Source organism: Drosophila sulfurigaster, chromosome 2R, assembly GCF_023558435.1.
Source record: "Drosophila sulfurigaster albostrigata strain 15112-1811.04 chromosome 2R, ASM2355843v2, whole genome shotgun sequence".
NCBI lineage: Eukaryota > Metazoa > Arthropoda > Insecta > Diptera > Drosophilidae > Drosophila > Drosophila sulfurigaster.
The window spans coordinates 16,768,535-16,792,812 of record NC_084882.1 but is presented as its reverse complement, the minus strand read 5'-3'; the positions used below and the strand labels follow the sequence as shown (position 1 = coordinate 16,792,812).

The window sequence follows — 24,278 nt, the reverse complement described above, 5'->3', positions numbered from 1 at the left end:
CGCCTTACAGGAAGCTCTCTCAGGCCAGACGACTGACAGGTTGAATAGCTTAGTTTATTGGCTGCTAATTACAAAACACTGCAACTTTACATGAAATCAATAAATGCTGAAATGATAAACACCAAATAAAATCGTTTATTTATGGCTGACTTAGGAGCATTTGTGAATCGTTGAATATTTCATTTAATATGCACATTAATTTATGTGTATTCAGCTTCCGTATGCGCGGACTGCATTCACGAACTCGTAAGCCCCAATTAATCAAGAGACTTTAAAATGAAAAGCCGCATTTAAGCAGCTACATCAGGTATCCTTTTGTCTGGCGGCAATTCAAAGTCAACCAGGACATTTGTCAATTTGTCTCTTTTGGCCAAGTGCGGACTTTTACAGTTTGCAATTTTGTTAGTCGTAATACTCGTAAAACCTGGAAAGGCTTTGCGCAAAGTTAAAGTCGTGCGATGGGTTAATAGATGCATTTTCATTAGGGGTGGTTGTATGGTGGCTCTGTGAATGTAAATGTAAATTACTTGGGATTGCAGTCGTCGGCATTGCTGGTTGACTGGTTGGTTGAGTGGTTGGCTTTCGTTTTATTTTAGCACATAAAAGAGCTTAATCCCGGGCATATCTAATAAAGTTTATATTCTATCTTCTCTCTCTTTTGCAGCATTTGCGCAGCAAATAACCCACGTGGCCGCATCGGCGTTTGTTTATCTGAAAACCTGGCTCATCAGCGGCTAAATGAAGCGAAGCGTCACCTGCAAGCCTCATAATAATAATTTTCAACTAAAGTAAAGTGCACATTAAGTGTCCATAGAACACTTCCAAAGCAAACAAAACACTTCCAAGCTAAGCAACACAAAGTCTGAATTCGAGAATAGTAGGTAACTTGAGCAGTTCGAACCTGAGATACAAACTGGTACCTTGACAGGATGTGGCCAATTGCCAATTAAATTGGCAAGGACAATAAACAGCAGGGCTATAGGCTATATATAGGCTATAATATCTGGATAATTGCGACATTCAATGTGCTAAGTATGCTAAGCAGTATAATCGAATTTAAGAACGCGGACTCGTATTCTTGGGTCGACTTGAGTCTGATTGAGTTGAGAGCAGAGTGCTGGACACCCTCACAACAAGAAACGAATCATACCTTAAAACAAAAACTAAATACATAATTAAACGAATTAAACACTATGTGGCTCACAGTAATACATTATATAACATAACTATATATTCTTCATTAAAGCAATAATTCTCATCAAGATTAACAGCAATTTGTGGAATTAATGAACAGAAATGACCAAAATTGTAGAATTTCCGTTTCTAGCCATTCCCACTCTCTTTTAATTGAATCTAAAGTTAATCTGACGATCAAATAAGTTTGGTTTTGATGTATTTACACGCGAAAGGCTGCACAAGAGTAGCCTTCAACTTGACACATGAATAATTTAAGCTGTTTAAAGACCAAGCAAATCGAATCGATAAGCCATAGTCGGAGTCACAGTCATAGCCATAGACTGAGACAGAGTCATTGCTAAGCACCGTTCTGTGCTCTCATGTCCATTGACCCAACATTGAAAAAAAATATATATAAATAAAATGACAGCCAGACAAACCGTCAGCAGTCTCATAATATCGCGATGCAGAAAACTTTTAGCCAAATCAAATAAAAAACAAAAAAAAACCGAAATCTGAAATAAAAATAATAAAGATAAAAACTCGCAGTCGGGGTAGGAGCTAAATCTTATTTTTATTTACTTAGACAAATGAGCCAGCATTCGGCGTTCGATGTTCGCTGTTCACTGTTCGACGGAGACAACCAGTCACCAGTTGTCGTATTTCTTCGGATCGGATTCGCATTAAAAAAAAAAAGCAGCCACTTCTATACTAGAACCTGTTTCCAATTATTGTTTCTTATTTGTGCTTGTTTTTGCATTTTAGTCAAAGCTTTCGCTCCCTCTCAGTCACATCCATTTGCCATTGACTGCTGACTGTCGCTTTTGGGTTGCAACTGGGTCTGGGCTACGACTCTGGCAGTGGGTTTCAGTTTGGGGTTTGAGTTTGGGTTTTGAGTTTTGAGGCTGGCATTAAATCTGGGAGACTGTTTAATATTTAAATGCCAACTTTTTTGTTCGTTCCCTGGTATTGGTGATTTTTTGAAGTTTTTAGTATCAATTAACATATTGGATATGACCAGGTGATGTTTTATGGCAGCAACCGCACAGTGGTGCCAAGCTGCCAAGTGAGACCGGCTACTTCAACCAGTGCCACAGTGAGGTGTCAAATGTGCCACGCTACAGAGAATCAGCGCTTAACTCTTACTTAACTCTTACTCAATTAGCAGTCGCAACTGAGGGCTAAATTACGTCTTTTCTAGCGAATAATAAATCGAAATATCTTTATTTAAGATTCCACTTATGGTCGTACTAATGCTTTCGATTTATGAATGAGCAACAATTTGATTGCCAGCAGATAGATTGTCAACACGAATATAATGAGTAATTTGATAATTTTATTCTGTGGCTAAACCCAAACACAATTCTCTCGCTTGTGTAAATAACTATTAGAAAGGCATTCGAGATTCGCAAGAAATTGACAATAGTTTGGGCGCAAATTGTCAATAAAAATTTAATAATATTTTGCGTAAATATTGTGTTGTTATTACGAACGACGTGTGTTGACTGATGCTATCTTTGAGAAAACGAAGTTCAATGGAATTGTTTTGTCTGATCGCGCAATGACGTCGGGCCACGCCAAGCTGTGTGGTGTCTCCCCCACGCGTCGTCATATATTTGTTTCTGGGTCAATATTAACGTTATTAGGCTCTATTTTGAGGTGACTATATGGGGCTGTGGGTCTAACCAAATACAGAGCAGAATTATAGAGCTCGATTCATTGCCAAGTTCGTTGGCACTTTGACTAAGGTCACGAATACGATGAATATTGGGCCAACAAATCGATCTTGGCCATGCAGCTACAGATTATGCCCCAGGGTCGATCTTTTGTCATTTTCGGGTGTTGACAAAAATCGTTTGTTGCCCCTTCAAGTTGGCTTTGCCCGGCCCTGTAGATAAATGTGACATGAATCACATTAATGACATTGCTTTAGATAATACCACTTAATGAATTCTATTTACAGTTTAAAATGTCATTTCGTTTTCTTTTGTGAACTGCTCCATTTTTCAAAAGGACTATAATTTATTTTAACATTTTTATCGAGACAGCAAAATCTGTCAATTTTTATTATTACTGACAATAACAAAATTTTTGTTAATCCTTTTTTTAGCGGACTCTAAAATTTGTTTTGGCTAACTAAATTAATTTAGTATGATTACTCACACTCGCAGAAACTTCTTGGCGTCATTTCGATGTATGCATCACTCTAGGCAATGCTATCCGATTTTGAACTCCAGAAAGAATTATTATGATGTGCTCAATGTGCCCATAAATAGCAGCATTGCGGAAATCAAACAAGCCTACATAAAGCTATCGAAAAAAGTACCATCCCGATGGTAATAGTTCGACAAGGAATTCAGGGGAGTTTGTTAAAGTCTGCGAGGCTTATAAAGTGCTCTACAAGCGCGCTTCGCGTCAGAGTTACGATGATCGCTTAAGATCGCAATTTTATATGGTCCCACCCATGGATGTAAGCTTTACTAGCAAGAATGTGCACAACTCTTGGAAGAAGTATCAGGCATCTATGCGGAGCAAGCAGTTTGGACGCAATCTCCCCAATTTTCATGGATCTAGCATCTTTCAGAAAAAGTTACGGGCAATCAAGAATAATTCTTCAATATCAGTAATTCCACGAATAGTGCCTGACAACCTAGGGGGAGATGCTCAAGATGTTCGCATCTCGTATCCCTTTAATAGTTCGGATTATAAGTGGAATTTGAAATTTATTTATTATTTGACGGGATTTAGCATAATTGGGACACTTCTTGTTACTAATTGCATGAGAAAACGTAAACGTCACTCAGGAATTCTTTCTTATAACGCTTTTGTTGAGATGTAATCTATGTGTGCATGTAAATTATGAAATCTGCGCAAAATTCGAAATTTAATTTTATCTATTTTATGACTATTGATACACGACACCATAAGGACGATTGCCTATAAAAATCATAAATGTTGACGAATTGAAACGCCTTTTATTTGGCATTGGGACTGTTCGCTCTTGCTGAGATGGCACAACAATGGATTAACAGGTTTCGGTTTCTGAGACAACTTGTAGTTCAGTTCATTTCGGTTCACAGCGGCAGCTATTAAATAAAAAAAAGCAACAACTATGAAATTTAGCACAATTTGTCTTGGCGTTGCCCTTATCAACTATGATAATAAGTTTGTCACGAGATTTATGAAACATTTTAAAAACTTTTTGCGAGAGTTTGCAGTGGTCTGTGGAATATTTTCTGCAGACTAAATATACTATGTGCAATTAGGAAACAGATCATTTCAGTTGATAGTTATAATAACTAGAATTTTATTTCCATATCTCTCTTCTTAAGTTAATTACAATTAAAAATTATTAGCGCGCAGTGTAGCATCCCTAAAGTGAACTCTACTAATAAAAAGCAGCAAGCGTATGTAGTCTTCGGCGTATAGTTGTTAGGACTTATTTTCCATATTATGATTTCATATCTATATAATGCGATCGGATCGTTTCTGCTGGAACTTCCGCGGAGATTAGACGAAGCGTGACCTTTCACAGAAGCTTGTAAGTATGTGTATGTGTGTATCCAACGAACAATCAGTTAGATGGAAGCGTAGAGATAATAAATAGATATATATTTAGCTTAAATAGTATGTTGTGTTATTATCATGATATTAAATGGATCGCACAGTGGCAGCCGCTATTTCAAACGGACAGTTTCAAGGCGAGCAACTCCCAAGCGTGTCGGCTATCAATAGATGTTTTGGCCCCTCTTTGAGAAGAAGCTGCCGACCAGGTTCGTCAGAGACCCCAGACCACCAGCGGTCAGTGGAGACCGTTAGTCAGGCGGCAATAATAGTTTGTTAATTTGTGTATTTTATGTATGTATTTAGTATTATTATTTTGTTAGATGTTGTTTACGAGTATTTTGCTAGTATTATTTGTTTGTCTTTTCCGGCTGACAGCAGTTGATAAATTACGCGTAATGTTTGCTTTGATTAAGTTGTTAAGCCTGTTGCACGAATACCAGTTCGTTTCTGGAATGCCACACCAAGGCAGGCTGTTCAAATACGTAGATACACAGATACAGCGATACAGATGATTCAGTTGATACAGATATAGCAATATTGCGAATCCCAAATGCCACATAAATCAATATTTCTCATCGAATTGAATGTCTCTGATCTCGCATTGGCACATGCGCAGCGGTGCGGCGCGATAAAGAGCGTTGAAATTATGTTCTGTCGCCTGTCGCACCACTAAATAAATACATACTGTGAACTCAGCCATAATGAAGCCTACTACATGTATATAATCGTATAAAAACTCAACCAAAATCAGCACGTCGAGGCGTAAAAAACGAAGCAGAAATAACCACAAATACAACAGCAACAAGACGACAACAAAATACATGAAACATGAAAAAATGGCTCAAAATTTATTGAACGCTGACGGCTTTTTAATGAAAATCACTGGCTACCAAAAGTGAATTAATGAAGGTGTGTGCGTGTGAATATGCGAATGTGTGCTTGTGTGTGCACATGTGTCGACGATGTACAAGTTCTCTGTCGATTCGATATTGATATTGTTTTTCGGTTTTTGATTCTTGGTTTCTGTGCCGGCAGAAGTTCAAAAACAGCAAATCGAAGACAAACACAGTCACAGCTCTCATATCTGGCAAATCAATATGCTAACTATACATCGGTTTTGTCCGGTGTGTGAGGATGCGTGTGTTTGTGCACATGTCATGCGCGCAGATTGATCAGCATATGTTATGAATTAATTTAGCATAAGAATCAAAACGTTTCTCTAATGAAAATTGCTTTGCTTTATGGCCGTTTTATTCATTCATCGATTCAAACATGTTCGACATGGCTTATTTGACTATTTTGATATTTTGTCATTTTGTTTGTATTTTGTTTTCTTAGCGCTGAGCTCTTCTTTCCATATTTAATCTCTCTAAACACTTGGCAAGTGTGAGGCAGCCCAGTTAAATTCGATTTTTATTGCACAGGCTTGGCTATTTATAACAGCGTATTCATTTCGATTCCATATTAATATTCAATATATGTGCTCCTACCCTACATGCAGACAGTTTTGGATTCCAATTGAGATTCGGAAACAGACTCAGACTCAGATTCAGATTCAACTGTCTCAATTTGTTAATGGGAAACTCTCACGCGCTATACAACGGCAACAACTTCATCATAAGCGCAAACTGTATGACATTTTAATTATGTTGCTGTCAAATTGTTGTTGCGATGGCAGCGGCTGCGACGCAGACTGAGGCAGCGACTGCGACTGCGACTGTGACTGCGACGAGTTTCAATTGTAATTAATAATATTTAATAACAGTCGTTGGCATCGCTGCCGTCAAGTGCAAAGATTGAAATGTTATGGAAATGTTTTGTCATCGCATGAAATGGAGATGAGTCGCAGTCCCATTGGCTTCGTATTCGCATTGTAAACTGTGACTGACAGTTAACGTGATTACTTAAGTGACTGCTAGATTATATTTATTTGATATACTGTATTATACAGACAGGCCCTCTAAACTTTATTTATGATTTGAGACTATAAATTAAATATTTGAAAAGTTCGGGTTTCCTTCAGCTTTTGGGGATCTCCCAAAATGAATATTCTCAAGTATGTTAGTCATTCAACTACATGCTAAAGTTTTTTATTTACACTCTGTGGATGCTGTGCTGCTCATCTCTGAAATGAAAACAAGCAGCTTAAGTGGGTGGGTCAGCTGTGTGCATTTGTTGGAAGATTGATGGCGCCGGAAGCGCATTGGCAGCGAAGCAGCGAGGATGCGATGTCGCTTTGAGTGACACTGATGTGGCCACTTGCAGTGCCCACGCCCGGCAAACGGCCAACACCCTCGCCTATAGATCAACTGGCAGTGCAATGCAATCATTGATAAATGACAATATTATAGTTCCGCAAACCGAAGTGCGCAAATATTTTTCACTTATGAACTGTCTGATTAGAGAAATTATTAGCGGGCGACCCTGATGCTTAGTTATTGTAACAACAAATGGAAATGTTGTGTTCTTCTTGACCTTAAAGATACTTATAAATAAAATATTTCAGTACGAATGAAAACTGGGGCTTGACTTGGTTTGAAAACTGAGTCAGTTAGCAGGAATTGTGTGTAAAATATGTTTTCACTGAAACTGGGTCGGATGAGTCATTTGACATTATGCAGACAATTTCCGTAACTTTCAGAAACATCGATTATAAATGGATGTGGAATATGAGTATCTTGACAGGATTGTGTTGTAAACAAGTTTTTGCAGTGTTGCTTCCGTTACTTAAGACACATGTAGCAACTAAACCGAACAAACGAATATGCGAATGAATGAATGAATGCCAGAGTGTTGAGTGAATATTGGTGGGTGGCAACTGAATACGACATGAACAGCAACAGCACGCGTAGCTCAACAAAGACATTAAATTGAGTCATAAAACAGAACAAAGCAAACAACAAAAGCAACAGCAACAGTAACGATAACAGGCAGATGCCGAGTTAAATGAGGTGCTGTTATTTTATTTTGTTTTCTTGGTTTTTTGCTTGCTTAACATGCGAAAAAATGTACGCACTCTACACACTCAGATACTCAGTTGCAGATACGGACGCAACTATAGATACAAATGTAGCCGCAGATAGTGAAGACACAGACACAAATGCAAAAAAACACTCAGAATCGAATGGCATCGAATGATGTCTTGGGGTGGGAGCGGTAATGTTGACGGCGGCCACATACACAACATAGTGCTTGGTCAGTTGAGACCGGACAGGCGCCGGCAACGAAGGCCAATAATGTTTGTTTAAATTTCAGTTTGCGATTGTGTGAGTGTCGAACACATATTGCTTAAGCGCAAATAAAACGTAATGAAGTGGATGGTTAAGTAGGAAATGTAAACTAGCATTCAAAAACAACAAGAAGCAACAGCCAAAACAACTTGCAAAAATAAAAACAGCGAAAAACCCAACGAACGAATGAACAGCAACAGCAGCAACAACAATACCGACAACTAAATGTACTAAACTCATCGTACAATATGTTGTGTGTGCGATGTGAGGCAAAAGAACAGTCAACGCTCATACATATGTTCATTTCATATTTTTGTAAAGCATAATTTTTAATATTTATGTAGTTTTTATGAAATAAAATAAATCAGCAGTGCAGCTGAGACGTCATTGGGTGCAACTCCAGCTTCATCTCCGTCTACAATGCGTTGCCCCTTGACTTGAGGGTCTCTCGCTCGCTGATCACAATCCAAACGTCATGTGTGGCATTCGCGTTGTAAGGACTCTCAGTCAAACCAGTTGCTTGTTGCCAGTGGCCAAGAAGATCTGCCTCTGGGTCTGGGTCTGAGCCTGACTCTGAGTCTGGGTTTGGGTATCGCTCTGTATTTTGTGCTCTGGAAGCGCATTGCCGGCGCAATCGTTTGTACTTGTTAATGGCTTTGTACGCGTAATTATTTTGGCAAGAAGCCGTGTCGCGTTCGCGTCCCGATCACAGCCCGGTGCGAAAATAAGCAAAGCGGAAACGCGAACCTGGTCCAATTTTACGAGTACTCGTATCTGTATTTTGTACCAACGAATATGTGTACCGCTTGTTGTAGTACAACTCACTATATAGCCTGTGGCCACTTTATCTGCTGGCTCGCTGGTGAAAGGCTCAATTGGGATTTGTTCTGGCGCGTTCAAGTTTTCATTATTCATTATTCGTTTTTTTGTTTTTTTTTTTGTTTTATATTTAATTGGGTGTTTTTATTGGCTTTTAATGATACGCGAAATGATCGAAGCTCCTGGCCGCAGGCCATACGCATACGCTGTGCCCCTTTAAGTTTTCTCAGCGCTACCCAATGCCACGCCCCATATCCAGGCAGGCACAAGTGATTGTTGCCCAAACTAGGCAGCTGCAGTGTCTTGATCAATATGAAGTTCAATCAATGTCTTTGCCTTGCAATTATCAAAGAACACAATCATTTCCAGCCCGCGGGCAGCAGCAGCAGGAACAGCAACAGCGACAGCATCATAATATTATAATATACTCGTATGCAGTTTCATTAATTAATTTAATTTATTTTATAACACAATGGAGATTTTAAAGTCAATTTGGCAAACTAGCTTTCACTAGCTGTAAAATTGTTAAACTGTCATCTCAAGCTGGCAACATTACTTAGCAACATTTTATGTTAACAGAATGTTGCGGAATTTAACATAAACCAAATGTTATGCTCATTTTTCGACGACAGCTTACACATATCTAAACTCTATGCCAAATAAAAGATTAATGAGGAGGGTTCATATACATAATCTTAGACAATTGACTTGTCAATGATTTTGGCGTTCACAAAAAATATTCGAGAGGAGTGGTAAAAGTACTGACTAACGTAACGCTTCAGCAGAATTTTGCCAGCCAGCTGATTGCCGGCTCTGCGAACTGCGAGCTGCGTGCTCACCAACTCACCTGCTCACCTGCTCGCTCTCACCTGAGTGCCGGCGACAGGTTGATCAGCAGCTTCTTTGCGGCGACTGTGTGGCTCTGTTATCGGCTACTGCCGCTGCTGTCGCTGCCGCTGCCACCGTCTCTGCCACTGCCACTGCCGCGGCTGTTGGCGTTGGTATTGGTATTGGTGGCGATGTTGCTGCTGGTTCTCGTATATAAGCGAACGCGTCAACCAGCGTCCAATCAAACAGACGACGCCTTCAAGTCTAGCTGCACGCACGAGAGTGGAGTTGGAGTCGTCGGCAAATTTCGTGGCGTTTTTTTCGGTTTTTGGACATTATTTTTGAAAGCCTCTTCCGCAACCCTCAAAACTGGTGATTCGCTTTAAGCCATCTCAAATTGTGGCAAACAAAATTTCAATTCTATTTAAATTACATCAAAAAGTGTCTGAATTAAAATATAAAGCTGTCGTTTATGAAAAGCTTATATTTCAACAAATAATAAGTGTTTAACAAAGTGAAAAGTTTAACACAAAAGTGATAATAAAAAATTATTAATTGCTAACAAAAATTAAAAATAATAATCAACATGACGATGCAGCAAAGTGTATTACTTCCTCTGGCCATCATGCTTATCTCCTGTGGAGTGGCATTCGCATGCCATGGAAAACTAATCGGTAAGTTCCTCGAAATGCACTCAACACTCACTTGACCAGCCCCAATTTGAGCTCATTTCCAACGCGACCATCAATTTGTATTCCAAATGGAAGATTTGGGGCATTAAAAAAAATAAAATAAAATATACACTGCCTACATGGCATGCATAAATAGTTCGCCACCAATTAAAGCATTTTATTTTGCAATTCGGCTGATTCTTCTTTTTGTAGGTTTTGCATTTGTTTTCGGTTAATTTCAGACACGTTTTTGTCATTTGTTTTATGAATGAAATGAAATAAAGTGCGCGATGTTTATGAGTTGTTCGTCTGTAGAATTTTAGCAAATATTTGCCTATACAATGTTTTGTTTAGTTAGTGTTTAGCGAAAGTCACAGCAAAATGCTTATGAGCACCACACACGGCGTCTGTAACTGCGAGGTGTGCCCGAGAACTTTGCCAAAAATATACCCAAATTCAAATTCAACGTATTCCTGCTTAGCAACTTGGCATATTAACTGACTTCAAAGCAGCTCATTACATAAATTGTATAATTAATTATTAAGAGGGAAGCAGCGAACTAAAGATTCACGAAAACCGGTTCAGATTTCCAGTTTATATAATATTTTAAATATAACGAAAACTAAATATGTATACTATATATAAGCACCCGTTTTCGGTCAAACGACAAGCTTCCAGGTAATCTAAGGCCAATCAACTCAAAAAAAATAAAAACAAAAACGAGCCTTTCGCAATCAAATATTTGATATAATAATATCATTACCAATTTGCCAAGCATTTAATTAACAAAACAAGTGTATTACAATTAAAAATCACAACAAAACAAGTGTGAAATATTCACTAAATGCTTATAGGGGCTCATTGAACTGACCTCACTGCGAAGGTAAGATCTTAATCCAATAAATGTACAATAATTGGAATCAAATGAATTGGAGGCGATAGATCACAGATCGCAAAACGCTTGAAAAATTATAATAGCATTTAATTTGATAGCTTTGAGGCTATCGCGGGGCGTGTGCCCCGCTAAGTGGATCAACGAAATGGCCAAAACGATTGCTAAGCAATTTTTTAACGCTTTTTGTGTTCTGCACACGTTGGCGCCGAATTTTGTTTTTTCTAACTGACGCAAAATTCCTGTTGTTTTGCTTAAATTGGTAATAATAAAAAGAGTTTTATAGTGCGCGTGTGCGTTTTGATTAATGATTGCTTTTACGCTTGACCGTCAATATATAAAATCCCATGTGTGTGTGTTGGGCGAATAATTTTTAAAGCAATTCCAAACAATGGCACACACGAGCAGCATAATTCCGCGAAATCGATTTCAATAATAATGGCAAATATACAGTAGAAGTTTTGCTGACAAAATCATACTCAAAGAGCGGGACCCCCATTAGTAATATTTAGCTAGCTACTGGCCGAACATCAGTTTGTGGTCGAATCGTTTTGCTGCGGCATCAATCAAAAGCTTGCCGTGCTAATAATGTAATTAAATATGTAGATGCGCAGGCAACACAACAGCAACAACAACTACTTGAACAACGAACAACACTGGGTGAAAATCAGCAAATGATAAATGAAACAAAACATGCTGCGGCCAACATAAAGCATAACTATGAGAATTAACTCGAGCTAACTGCGTCAGACGGTCTTCTTTTTATGTTCACTCTTTCTGCTTTGTATTTTTTTTGTTTTACTTTTGCTCGCAGACGCTACGTGTTGCAGGTTATAACTTGTAGCAACTTCCCGTTGCAGCTCTCGCATTGATTCAAGGTGAAGTCAACGCCTGGCTCGAGCTGCAGTTAAGCACTTGTTAACATATTGTTGGCATTTGGCTGCACTCAGTCTGGTCGATCGCTCAGAAGCCCAGAGACAGTATTGCAGCTAGCAAGTTTGTTGCTTAAGTCTTTCGTTTTGTATGTCGGACGCAGAGTGCAAAAGTTGTTGGAAGCTGTTGACGTTGCGTTGTCAACATTATCTTGATCGCCAACATTTGATCACTTCGGCTTTTATTGGCTGAGCTCGGACACAGCTCTGCTAAGAATATGTAAATCGGCCGTGTTGCGGAAACTGATCGACAGCTTTATGCGCAATTTGTCAGAGAAGGTAGTTCGCAAATTTGCATAGCGCCCCCCAATGCAGTGTGTGATTGATGCATATTGACTTAAACAAACTGATAGCCTTACGGCTGGCAGGCTGGCAGTCAGGCAGGCGCATGAGATGTCCGGTGCGTTGATTTACCTACCGGTTTGCCTCAATGCTGCAAACCGATATTTATGTAAATGTACTCGCATGTATGTATATACATATGTGCGACGAGTAGCATAACACTAACACGTCTTTAATTTGACAGCTGCGGTTGAGTTTAAAGCTCGACGGGTTCTGCAAAAGCCGCTCGCTACTCGCTGCTCACTGCTATTTTTAGTCACCGCACTAACCTTGACAAAACACACTCACTAAGTTTTTTAAGCCGCAGCAAACACGATCGGTCGGTGCTATTTCGGCAGCCCGATCTATTGACATCTAGACCCATATTTGTGCGAACACCATTAAAGCGTAGCTGTAAATTTATTTACTTTTTACTCGTTCACTGATCGCGTCAAGTTGTCTGACTGCGTTGACGTCGATTGGAACTCTGCTTCTCTCAATTTCTGTTCCGCAGTCTACGTCGATGCACTTGACCGGCAGAAGCAATGCCATGGCCGAAGCTGGCGTAGACAGTGAATAGTCCAGAAACGACGACCGCACCCGATTTAAATGCTCTCACGTCTTTGCAGTGCAATCAGCGCCCATCGGTTCAGCTATTATTATAATTATTAAAAATTATTAAGCGCGCGTAATTATTTAAATGAAATGCGGCAGCATAAAGCCGCCACGCCCAGCCAGTGCAGAGCACAACAGAGCTCTGTGCAAGGACCAACGTCACAACGTGGCAGATTCATGATTTTCCCAACTGCCTTTTCATATATGTTACGAAGCTCACGTACACAGGCCGATGGATCGACTAATTAACACCCTGCGGCAGATTCGTATACTGTTTTATATGCACCGTGATAAGTTAACAATTGTGCGATTCGATAATAAATTAAAGATTAACCGAAAACATGAACTCCTCGTGCTCGCAAGAGGCTGAAAAGCTATCGACAGTATTGCTTGCTTTTTAGTGTTGTGGCCAAACCTATTTATCTCACTAAGTTGTTGCTGACACACTTCACACTTCACGGCAAAAGTCATGAGTCAGTGTCAGGCGCCGATACCAAAAATAACAAAAATAATCAAAAACCGAAAAAAAAACTCTCAACAATAAAAAACAAAGAATTAGCTAATGGACAAATGTTGGTTTTTAATTGACGCCTTTGAGCAGCACGCGCCGCTTTGAATTTGAATGTTTATTGATTTCTTACTTTTATTTCTGTTTTCAAATTATTTTTTGTATTTCTATTCTTTTTTTTCTGCTTTTGTTTTCACCTTAATTCGTGTTCTATTTGGCCAAACCGGTTGACATTTAAGTGAAGAAAGTAAAGTAAATTATAAAGCTATAATTTAAGACTAGTATTTGCAATGCTTTATATAAGTAAGATGTAATATATGCCTACACGTGCACTTATATAAAAGCTTTAAAAACAAAAACTAAAAATGTTAATTTTGATAATTCGTTAAAATCCACTAAAATTTCTTTAAATATAAATCAAGCAGACTTGAATGAAATTTCGACAAACTTTAAAACACACAAAAAACCGGCTTTGTTTTTGAGAGTTTGAAGTCCCGCCAGAAAGCATCATTAAGCTTAGTCGACACACAAGACACGCATAAAAAACCACAAAAAAAAAAAAAACTTAATATTTTAAGCATTTCGATTTTGTTACAGCCAAAAATAGAAATGATAGCATGTCCCCAAATCTCATCTACATATTCTAATATATTTTATGCTAATTTCGACCTAATCATTTCAGCATCGGGCATCAGTACGGAGGAGAGATCAATCATCTTGCAGGAACACAATCGCCTGAGGCAACTTGTGGCCACCGGACGCTATCCGGGCCAACCGGGAGCCGAGAATATGCGCGAAATCGTCTGGGATGACGAGCTGGCTGCCCGTGCGCAGCAATGGGCCGACAATTGTCAGTTCCGACACGATCCGCATCGCACAATAAGTAAGTTACTATATACATAAGTAGTGTCATTACCTTTTGGTGAAGATTATGCATGAACTTCCTGGCTTAAGACTCCCCGCATAGCGCATGATATGCCGACAAATACGACTCCCGGCACTTTGGGCTGAGGTTTGCATGTGTTAGTTTAAGTTATTGGTAACGTACTCCCCTTCCTTCATTATCCTTCATTCTTTTCACAATGCTATAAAACACTAATACTAACCAACTTGCCTCCCCTCAACACATTTATGTAAGAAACTTTTACATACACACCTTTTTCCCTTAAAAAGTATACTCATCTTTTGACTCTCCTTAACTAGATCGCTTTACTATGGGTCAAAATCTGGCCATTATTTGGAGCACTGCACCGTTGGATGCCGATGATGGTGATTTTCCCTCTCGCATTCAAAACTGGTTCAACGAGGTGCAAAAGTATTCATTCGGCGACGCCTGGTCACCCAAGACTGGTCACTACTCGCAGCTCGTTTGGGGTGAGACGAGTCTGGTCGGTTGCGGCTTTGCCGAGTACAAAGATAACATCAAATACAACAAGCTCTACGTGTGCAACTATGGACCTGGGTAAGCACACACACTAATTCCACGTTGCTAACGTATTAAACTAACGTGTTTTGTTACTATTACAGTGGCAACGTTGTCGGCTATAATCCCTACGAGGTTGGAAAGCCATCGTGCTCCACCTATGGCATGAAACCATCGTCCAGGTATCAGGGACTCTGCGCTGCACCCGGTGCATCTCCAGCAGTGGCAAATAGCGTCTACGGCGGCAATACTTTTGAAACGTATGAGTACAGCTACAACTCAGCTACAACGCTTAATAGCAACAGCAACCAGAACAATAACAACAACAAGCCGACTAACAACATTAACAAGAGCAACATCAACAACAACCGAAACTACAATAATCCCAACACCCAATTTGCATACTCCTCCCCCAAATTCCCTACACAGGCAGCGGCACCATCAGCATCAGCGACGTCGTCCGGTGGCAGCTCCTTTGGCACTAAGACACGCGGCGGTAGCCAGGCCTATACAACGGAGATTAGTCAACAGCATTCCGGCAAGTACAAGCACAAGCTTGAGGCATATCGGCCCAGTGCTGCAGAATTTGAGAAGTCCGTACAGAAGCATACAATACTACGCACCTATATAGAGCAGAATCCGAATGAGCAGCCAGCGGTAGTGCCGGAGCAGCAAGCAGCCGGACCGGAAGCGTCCAGCACCCCGAAACCAAGTCGTGGCTGGAGCCTATTGTCTTGGCGCGGCTAAGAATGTCCCCCACACATTATGTCATGCCCCATTTTGCCGCAGAATGTATTAGCTCACCCAAGCCCAGTAATAACTACTATGTAGTATCATTAGAACCATCTTCGATTCTGAGTTTCAAACTACCATCTAACATATACTTCTTGTACGTATTCGTATACCTCCCTGGTACCTCATGCAAAGACCAGACAACATATCTATCTCTCTAGCGCATACTCGTATATAGCGAATAATAAATAGCGTTTTATTTAAAACATTCAAACATAATGAAATTGCCATATGAAGTAACATACATACCATCTTAGTGCTACGATACTTGCTTATTTTGGAATTTTATATTTAAAATTATTTATATTGTATTATTGAAACCATCAAATGGAACATTAATTGCTATATATTTTAGCTACTTTTTCGCATGATTCACACTGCCACTCAGCTCGAATCATTAGAATATGCATCATCTCAAATCAAATCACTTCCGAATATTTGTATCAAATGTTTGTACCAAAAAATTACAAATCTAAATTTCCATTAATAAGCGCCTAATATCAACTACTTATTGTGTTATAGTATTGTGTTCAAAATAAATAAAACAGCAAGATGATATATTATATGAAAACACTGAAAAGTCTTTTAATATCACTTTGATTATTGCGGGTCTTCAACATTCTAGTATGAAGATAGACTTCAACTGACAATAAATTGGCAAAAAAGCTTTTGAATTGAAATAATAAACATCGTGAAGCAAAGACATAGCCTCACTCATATATATGTGCTTAGGGATAATAGTGGGTTTTATTTATGAATCCAGCTTTCTTAAACTGTACATAGACGGTAGAAAAATTTAATAAGTGAATGCAGCTGAAGAACTCTTGGAATTAAATATTCGCTGATTGTTTAATTGCGTCGCTTTGAAAGCTTTGAACTAAGTGCTTAATAATAAACATAGTGAAGAGTGTCACATTCAAACATAACTACATATATCCAGGTGTGCGAGCAGTAGGATCACAATGGGCTTTAAGTATTAATCTACATCTTTCGGATAGACATTAAGTAAACTTTCGCCTATGATAAAATATTATCTATTTGCCTTCATTTGAATGTCAAAAGAATTCTATTTTGGTAGTAAGACAAAAAATATGATAAGAAATTAAATTATAAAGTTTTGTTATCGAAGATTTCATACTCTTCCCATTTGGTTAAAAAAAGCAGTGTTATCAAAGTTGCTTTTAATAACATCATCAAAGTATAATACCCTTAACAAGAGTATTTTTGTTATTTTTACTGCAAGTATGATAAGGGTACGCTAAAAAACCTAATGAATGGTTATCTATACAGATGGTATTAGAAGAAAGTGTAACTACCACATGGTCAATATAATAATCTTTTGATTTTTATCACGCATATGAAGCATAAAAGCGCTTGGTCTGAGATGTTTTGGCTGTAGTCATTCAAAAAATCTAAATTCAGTATGATCGCTGCACCTTTACGCTCGCCAACTTCGCCGACGGAAGACAAGGAGCTCCCTTATAACATCACTGGCAAGGGATATGGCAAGAATGGCGTTAAGCTGCTCCATGTAACACGCGATGGGGCTTATCATAGCGTGCAGGAGTTTGACATTATAGTGCATATTAAACTTAGTGGTAATAAGGAGTACACTGAGGGTGAGAACTCAGCAATTATTGACAGCGATGTCCTGAAAAATATTATGTGTGTGGTTGGAAAGAAACAAGGCATTGAAGGTCCCGAAAAGTTTGCTTTGCTGGTCGCCAGGAAAATTCTTGAGAAATACGCGCACGTTGTCGAAATCTCATTGAACGTTGAAACTTACCCTTGGCGACGCATTAGCCAAGATAAAGTCAAACCAGATGGTTCTACAACCAATTATCAACACAATCATGCATTCATGTTCACCTCAACTGTGCAGCGTTACTGCGAAGTAATTGTGAGACGTCAAGGTAAGATAATGCCTTAAAAATTTACGATGCTAAGGATTCAAAGGGAAATTATATTTTCAATTTTTAGATGCAAAACCAACTGTAATAAGTGGATTCAAAGGTCTGCGCCTTTTGAAGACCGCTAAATCAACGTTTATGCATTTTATTCAGGATGAATATACCACAACTCCTTATCTTCATGATCGTTTGTTGTCCACCATTGCGGAAGGTGCTTGGGAGTACTCTGATTTTGAGAATGTTGACTTCACAAAGGACTGGGAGTCTGTGACAGATACTGTGGTTAAGACTTTTTGTGGCGATCCCATTGATGGCACCGTATCAACCTCAACACAACGAGCCTCTTATCTGTCAATTAAGCAGGTTCTTGATGATCTTCCCCATATTGCTGTTATGTCTATAACTCTGCCAAATAAGCCCTATATTCCTTTCGATATGAAGCCCTTCCAGAAATTGGTGCCTGGAGAAAATAACGAAATTTTCATTCCTATCGATAAGCCATATAGCATCGTTTACACTCAGTTGTCACGTAAGGATCTTAAAAGTCATTATTGATGAGTGTATAAAATGTTAATAAAATTTTGTATAAATGTATAAAATATTAGCATAAAGTGTGGCAATAAAAATAAAAGAAACTTGAATATTCAATTTAAAGATTTCATCAATATTTCAAAAACTTGAATTGACGCTTTCCCAACTTTAGACGTATATGAGAAAAACTTAATTTTTCATGGTGTAAACTTTGAACTGTTAGCCTTAAGAGAGCAATACTCTATTCATTTGTACTGCGCATGAGTGAGAGTTAGTATTTAAGCACTTGGTCTGGGCGTCTGCTGAATACCTGCTGAATATTCTGGAGAGCAACTGAGAGAGTGAAACTGATAACAGCTTCATAGACAGTTGGAAATATGCTTTATATTCAGTAAACGCAATAATGAAGTTACGTTCCTGGAGCAATTAATGCGGATGTATACTCGAAATACGATAATAATAACGACACTCAAACAAATACATTGCACAATAGTGCGCAAGATGTTTATATAGTACGAATATGCAGCATAATTGTTAATGGAATTAGTCAATTGACTAAATTGCTGAATTAATCTTATGGCCACAAGTAAAGGACACCTTGAACACCTTGCACCTGTTCAAGGTCGTTGAGCTATGCAAATAGAGTTAAGTGCGCGAAAGCATGGAAAATGTTGTTAGTGACTGACAACGTCCTTTGAGAGTGCCATATATACTTAGGAAGCTTAAACTGAGCTCACTTTCAGTTTCCCTTCACAATGGAATCTTTATAAATCGTACTCAAAAGGGCAATTCGTACAGTGATTGGACCCACACCTTATCTAAATACTTTTTTGCCAGCATTGTTCTTGTTATAATTGTACAGTTTATCTGCTTGTAAGCTGTCCCCGTTGTAACAGTCCTATGACATTCTTACATATCGCATTCATAAATGGCTATAAATTTTGGTTACATCCACAAACAGACTCTCACACAATGGGTGTCAATTTCATGTTTGACACGAAATTAAGATAGCAGAGCAATTCTGTCAACTGCTGTATCGGTATCATACAATCACATGACAGCTATAAAACATATAAAGGGGTAAGTCATGCCATAATGTTTTATAATGTTGTTGTATTTACCCAAACAACTCACACTGTACACACACACACACACACACACTCAAAAAGCAAACTCATGCCAGAGCAGAGTGGACCAAGACCGAACATTGGTGGGCAGAATGTAACTTTCGTAGACCACACTGAACGCACTTCATCATCTTGAGCACTCACAGAGGCTGGCAGCGTGAAATTAACTGCCAGAGTCCTTCTTGGCAGGACAACTTTTATTTATATATCGCCATGGTCATACATTAAATTATGACGCGCACTGCAGCCCGACAAAGTGTCGTTTACTGTCACACCAAGATGTTGAGGCCGAGGCTGATGCTGATTCTGATTCTTATTCTTATCTGGACACAGCTCCATCCTTGTCCATTCACTCGCTGCGCTGTGCAGTCATGGGAAAATGTGAAATCCTTTCCTTTCTTTTAATACAAATGTCAATTTGCTGCAGTTGTCACTGGAAAGTTGCAATATTTGAGCTTGCGTGAATGACTCCAGCTTACTCCACAGAAAGAAAAATAAAATTAAATGGCCCTGTTTAATTAAGCATCTTCAAATATGTCTTAAGTTGCCAAGTTGACTCGCTCGAAATACCATGCACAAAGGATTGTTAATCCTTTGGCTTCCATTAACGGGGATTTATAAATAGCAACGAATTAATTCAATTTCTTTTAATTAAAAACCTAAGGGATTATACTATCCTACCTCTTTTTTATTGTAAGTATTGTCTTTAAAAATAATAATAATACTTTGCTTGCAATTATCGATATTTAAATTAAAATATGATTAAAAGAATATTAATACATCTTATTTGCTAGCAAAGTGTTGCATAAATTTAGGAGGCTTTATTAAAAACATTGCGAACTTTTTGGCTGTACAGTTAACAACTAAATGATAAAGAATATCTATCTTATCGTAACGATTGTGAATTGCATCATTTTCTTGGAAAGAATTACTTTTAACAGTTTTTGTTTACGTACTGTAAAGCGAAACGATGATGCAAACTATTAATCAAATAAATTCTAGATCCCCGAGTGTGGCGTTGTCTTGTACTAAAAGATTTCTTTAAAAATTAAACTAACTTTAAATAAACTACGTCTTAAAATGTCTCAAGTACTCGAACCTTAGCACTGACTATCTAAATTATTTTATTCTAAAATGTCAATTAAGGTGGATCACTCTTGTACTCATCTGCAAGATACCACGAGTGTTAACTAATTAACAAGATGCCAAATGACGGTATTAAATGTGTCTATTCTGTTTTTATTTACCCTGGTTCATACGCAATAAACTAAAGCTACAATAACTACGGAATAATTATCTTAAGAGATTGCATTCGTAGAAAGTTGTGTCACCTCAAGGTCGAAAAAATAATTGGCGTGTACGACGCTTTAAGGGGCGTAACTCTGATTATCACAATAGTGGAAAGTGCAAAATAATCCATAAAAGCAGTTGGTTAGTTCGCTTTGCAATAGTCATCGAGTAATATCCAAATCAGAATGTTTGCAACACCTCTGCGTCAGCCTGCGAGCAGACAAGTGCAATCCTCGCCAGCTTCTCAATTTTACGAGATCACCGATAAAGGGTATGGCAAGGATGCAGTTAAGCTGATGCACGTCAGCCGTAAGGGTGCTGTGCATTCCATCCAAGAGTGCGAAGTGGGCACCCATCTTAAACTCTACACCAACAAAGACTTTCTTCAAGGTGACAACATTGATATTGTAGCCACCGATTCGCAGAAGAACACAGTCTATTTGTTGGCTAAGAAATATGGTTTTGAAAGTCCTGAGAAGTTTGCCCTAATCCTTGCAAAGCATTTTCTGAACAAATATTCGCATGTCGAGGAAGCGCATGTACATATTGAAGCCTATCCATGGAAACGAATTCGCGAGGAGTATGGCGATAGCTATCTGCTACATAACCACGCCTTTCTTTTTACGCCCACTGCGACGCATTTCTGCGACGTAATTGTGAAACGTCAAGGTAAGTAAATGACAATAGAGATATAATTCGTGAACTCTGGCTGAGTTATTCTATGTTTTTAGATCCCAAGCAAACTGTTATCAGTGGAATCAAAGGCCTACGTGTTCTGAAAACAACTCAATCGTCGTTTGTCAATTTCGTTGACGATGAATATCGCACTCTGGCCGATCAACATGATCGCATCTTCAGCACTGTTGTGGAATGCACTTGGGAGTATTCAGATATTGAGAATCTTAATTTCATCAATTCCTGGGAGTCAGTCAAAGACATTGTGCTTAAGAACTTTGCCGGAGATCCAAAAGTGGGCATCCCCTCGCCCTCAGTGCAGCACACTCTCTACCTCACTGAGAAACAGGTTCTGGATACTCTGCCTCAAGTGGCAGTTATCTCCATGAGTTTGCCTAATAAGCACTACTTTAATTTTGATACGAAACCATTCCAACAGTTAGTTCCCGGCGATAATGATGAGGTGTTCATTCCTACCGATAAACCGCATGGCACAATCTATGCTAAGCTATCACGCAAGGATCTGAAAAGTCGTCTTTAAGTAGACCAACAAATTTTAGTTTCTTTTTAAAATTTTAAATAACTTTACATGCATATTATATATAACCAAATTTAGAAAAAACTATAAATGATTTAATGCATCCATCAATGATATTTTTTAAAAATGTTTTCAAATGTTCATCTTTGCTTTATTGGTAAATGCCATCGACTTCGTTTCAAATTTTATTTTGCTTTCCTGTGTAGATTTATGTGTGGTCTCTGGTCTATTTGGCAATTATTCTAGATGTGAATGCGATGTACTCAGGGAAATCATAAACGCCTCCCAATCTACATATTCACAATGCAAAACGAATGAATAAAACGAATAAAAAGCATGAAAATGAAACAATATAAATATATTTTTTATATCTGCCCACATATCGTATGTACATACATATATGCGTGAATACTTGTGCAGAGATAAAGAAAAAGTATATATTGAAAAAGTTTTTCAATTTCAGTGAAGCTTTTATTTTGCATGCAAAGATATCGCACAGACACCCCGAGAACTCTCGGCCCCAAAATTCTCCGCCCTCCACAGAATAGCAGTCAATGCATGCAGCAACCAAAACTATTTTGTTCCTAAAGAGAGAAATCCTCACACACACAAAATTAGAAAAACGAAGCCCGACAACAGAACGCAAATTGTAAGCAATAAGCGAAAATGAAATGAAAAATCATGAATGGCCACAAGCGACGCGTCGAGGGAAAAACGAGATAAGGGGGGAGGAATTGGAAGCGGGTTACCAGTGAAATCAAACCAAAAAAGCATTTGCGAATATTATTGGTGCGATAGCTTGGGCTGCGAATGCAACCAGAATCAAAGTTATGCATGCTCTGTGCTGTTGGCCGTGAAATGGAAAGCGAAGGGCAACATAAGCTGAAAATTACCAAAACCAAGCGCAGTTCAACTATAGAATAACCACGCAAATCTCCCTTCCCTGCTCTTCTGCATAGAAATCGAAATAACCAGAGAGAGTTGAGCAGGCGAAGCGTGTTATGGAGTTTTTCAGTTAACTCTTTTGTATTTATTTACAACGCTTTTTAGTGTTTCGTTGAAGCTCTATACTAGATATATAACATACTACACTGAATAATCTATTTTCACTTTTAAAATGATGATATTCAACAGAATTTAAATTTCAATGAAAAATGTAATTTGTCTATTTACGCTATGATAATATTAGTCATTGTAATTCCCTGAATACAAACAGAAAAAGAATTACTAAAGTGTGAAATAAAGCAGTTGCCGTCAAAATGCAAACAATTAAGTCTACTTATCTAAGTTGGCATGATGACGAAATGATTGAAATGATAAATAACAATAAAATCAAATCTTGAGACAACCCTATCTTTATGATGAGTACTAAATTAATTAACTTCCTTAATGCCGCTTATATTTCTATAAAATTTAATGAGATGGCAAACACAGGCAGCCGTCTTCCGTTTCAAGTTTATTTGGCATATCAGCCTTTGAACAAAGATGCGTTTTCAGTAAAATTCATATTTATGACAAACAGTAGTATATTTTCGTCAACATTTGCTATTACATCCTTCAGTTTCGAAACCTAATATGTTTGCAAGTTTTATAAATGCTATGTCTATTAAATTTAATCTTAGATAAACGTACCATTTTATTTAGTTATACTCCAAAATAAAGCCAGTGTGGTTTTTAAGGGTTAATATCCACCGTGCACCAAAAATCATAAAAAAAATGCAAATTCAAAACACACATATTTCAATCTTGCATATAATCAGACATAAAACTAAAGTGAAAAGCCAAAGAAAATAAGAACTCAAAAAAAAAAATAACTTCATCAGTCAGAAAATTGCAAAATAATCTAACAGTTTCCCAGGGAAACTGGTAAACGAATGGGCGACCACCTGACCCTCCAACCCAGAACAAGTTTCGTTTGACTTGATTGTGCAAAATGTTTTGAAGGTCTGTTTTCAATGTGAAATTCATCATATTTACATAATTTTTGGCCAGGAAGTGTTGGCCAATCAGTAAGCCAATCAACACTATTATTGTGTCTAATGAAAGCTCAACCACAGAGATTGTATCTATGTATAAGTTGGTCGGCTGTTCTATCTTCTCCATGGGTTCCATCACATGCATTCACAATCCATCATCAACAATCCCAGCACGTAAACGTATTTGTCGGTGTTAATCAGTGGGAAGAGAATTTTCGCATGAGCACTGGACACAATTTAGAATCAAACATTATAAAACCGAATGCGACACAAGTTTATCTTAAACATTGCTCAATAATATTTTCAAGAATTGTCGAAAACAATTTAATTATGCTAGTGTGTTAGGCTACATTGTTTTGCTTTTAGTCAGGCACATTCACAAATTTGTACATACACCTTAAAATATGGAGTCAATATTGATGTTGCGGATTGTGTGGGTTGAATAAGTAATTCTAAA

The 24,278-nt window shown here is 38.3% G+C and overlaps 5 protein-coding genes and 1 long non-coding RNA gene across 12 annotated transcripts in view; 5 read left to right on the top strand and 1 right to left on the bottom strand.

The window, feature by feature from the left end:
• The window catches only part of LOC133835580 (acetylcholinesterase), a 35,765-nt gene extending 35,004 nt beyond the window's left edge, over window positions 1–761 (top strand). The window contains exon 10 of the mRNA XM_062265577.1: window positions 665–761. Within this exon, the coding sequence (XP_062121561.1) occupies window positions 665–738 (74 nt within the window). The 3' untranslated portion in view covers window positions 739–761. The remainder of the gene's footprint in view (window positions 1–664) is intronic.
• The window catches only part of LOC133835582 (uncharacterized), a 27,309-nt gene extending 3,031 nt beyond the window's left edge, over window positions 1–24,278 (bottom strand). For 2 of the 6 annotated variants that reach the window (XR_009893606.1, XR_009893608.1), the window contains exon 1: window positions 23,823–24,200. This is a non-coding gene — a long non-coding RNA (uncharacterized LOC133835582). Of the gene's footprint in view, window positions 1–23,284; window positions 23,416–23,477; window positions 23,614–23,822 lie in introns of those variants that run through there. The other 4 variants (XR_009893603.1, XR_009893604.1, XR_009893607.1 and 1 more) reach the window with 4 other exon arrangements.
• On the top strand, window positions 3,154–4,139 carry LOC133835581 (chaperone protein DnaJ). The gene is given in 2 exon segments (XM_062265578.1): window positions 3,154–3,492; window positions 3,494–4,139. Coding segments are annotated over 2 exon segments (687 nt in total). The 5' UTR covers window positions 3,154–3,327; the 3' UTR covers window positions 4,016–4,139.
• Window positions 9,849–15,767, top strand: LOC133837147 (scoloptoxin SSD552). Its single transcript, XM_062267819.1, has 4 exons — window positions 9,849–10,294; window positions 14,242–14,442; window positions 14,763–15,021; window positions 15,087–15,767. Exons 1-4 carry the CDS (start codon window positions 10,207–10,209, stop codon window positions 15,727–15,729), a joined length of 1,191 nt encoding a protein of 396 aa, XP_062123803.1. The 5' UTR covers window positions 9,849–10,206; the 3' UTR covers window positions 15,730–15,767.
• LOC133837148 (uricase-like) lies at window positions 16,857–18,314 on the top strand. Of its 2 annotated transcripts, XM_062267820.1 has the most exons (3): window positions 16,857–17,067; window positions 17,138–17,687; window positions 17,755–18,314. In XM_062267820.1, exons 2-3 carry the CDS (start codon window positions 17,198–17,200, stop codon window positions 18,237–18,239), a joined length of 975 nt encoding a protein of 324 aa, XP_062123804.1. In that variant the 5' UTR covers window positions 16,857–17,067; window positions 17,138–17,197; the 3' UTR covers window positions 18,240–18,314. The 2 variants fall into 2 exon arrangements, with proteins under 2 accessions (XP_062123804.1, XP_062123806.1); XM_062267822.1 differs by having other exon boundaries at window positions 16,857–17,687.
• Window positions 20,783–21,967, top strand: LOC133836967 (uricase-like). The gene is made up of 2 exons (XM_062267601.1): window positions 20,783–21,301; window positions 21,364–21,967. The coding sequence occupies exons 1-2, from the start codon at window positions 20,818–20,820 to the stop codon at window positions 21,846–21,848; spliced, it is 969 nt and encodes a 322-aa protein (XP_062123585.1). The 5' UTR covers window positions 20,783–20,817; the 3' UTR covers window positions 21,849–21,967.

Bases quoted from the DNA above. Each gene is read 5' to 3' on its own strand.
- LOC133837147 (XM_062267819.1), top strand. From the start codon at position 10,207: ATGACGATGCAGCAAAGTGTATTACTTCCTCTGGCCATCATGCTTATC. The intron at 10,295-14,241 runs GTAAGTTCCTCG...TAATCATTTCAG, and splicing joins ATGCCATGGAAAACTAATCG to CATCGGGCATCAGTACGGAG. The intron at 14,443-14,762 runs GTAAGTTACTAT...CTCCTTAACTAG, and splicing joins CGATCCGCATCGCACAATAA to ATCGCTTTACTATGGGTCAA.
- LOC133837148 (XM_062267820.1), top strand. From the start codon at position 17,198: ATGATCGCTGCACCTTTACGCTCGCCAACTTCGCCGACGGAAGACAAG. The intron at 17,688-17,754 runs GTAAGATAATGC...TTCAATTTTTAG, and splicing joins AGTAATTGTGAGACGTCAAG to ATGCAAAACCAACTGTAATA.
- LOC133836967 (XM_062267601.1), top strand. From the start codon at position 20,818: ATGTTTGCAACACCTCTGCGTCAGCCTGCGAGCAGACAAGTGCAATCC. The intron at 21,302-21,363 runs GTAAGTAAATGA...CTATGTTTTTAG, and splicing joins CGTAATTGTGAAACGTCAAG to ATCCCAAGCAAACTGTTATC.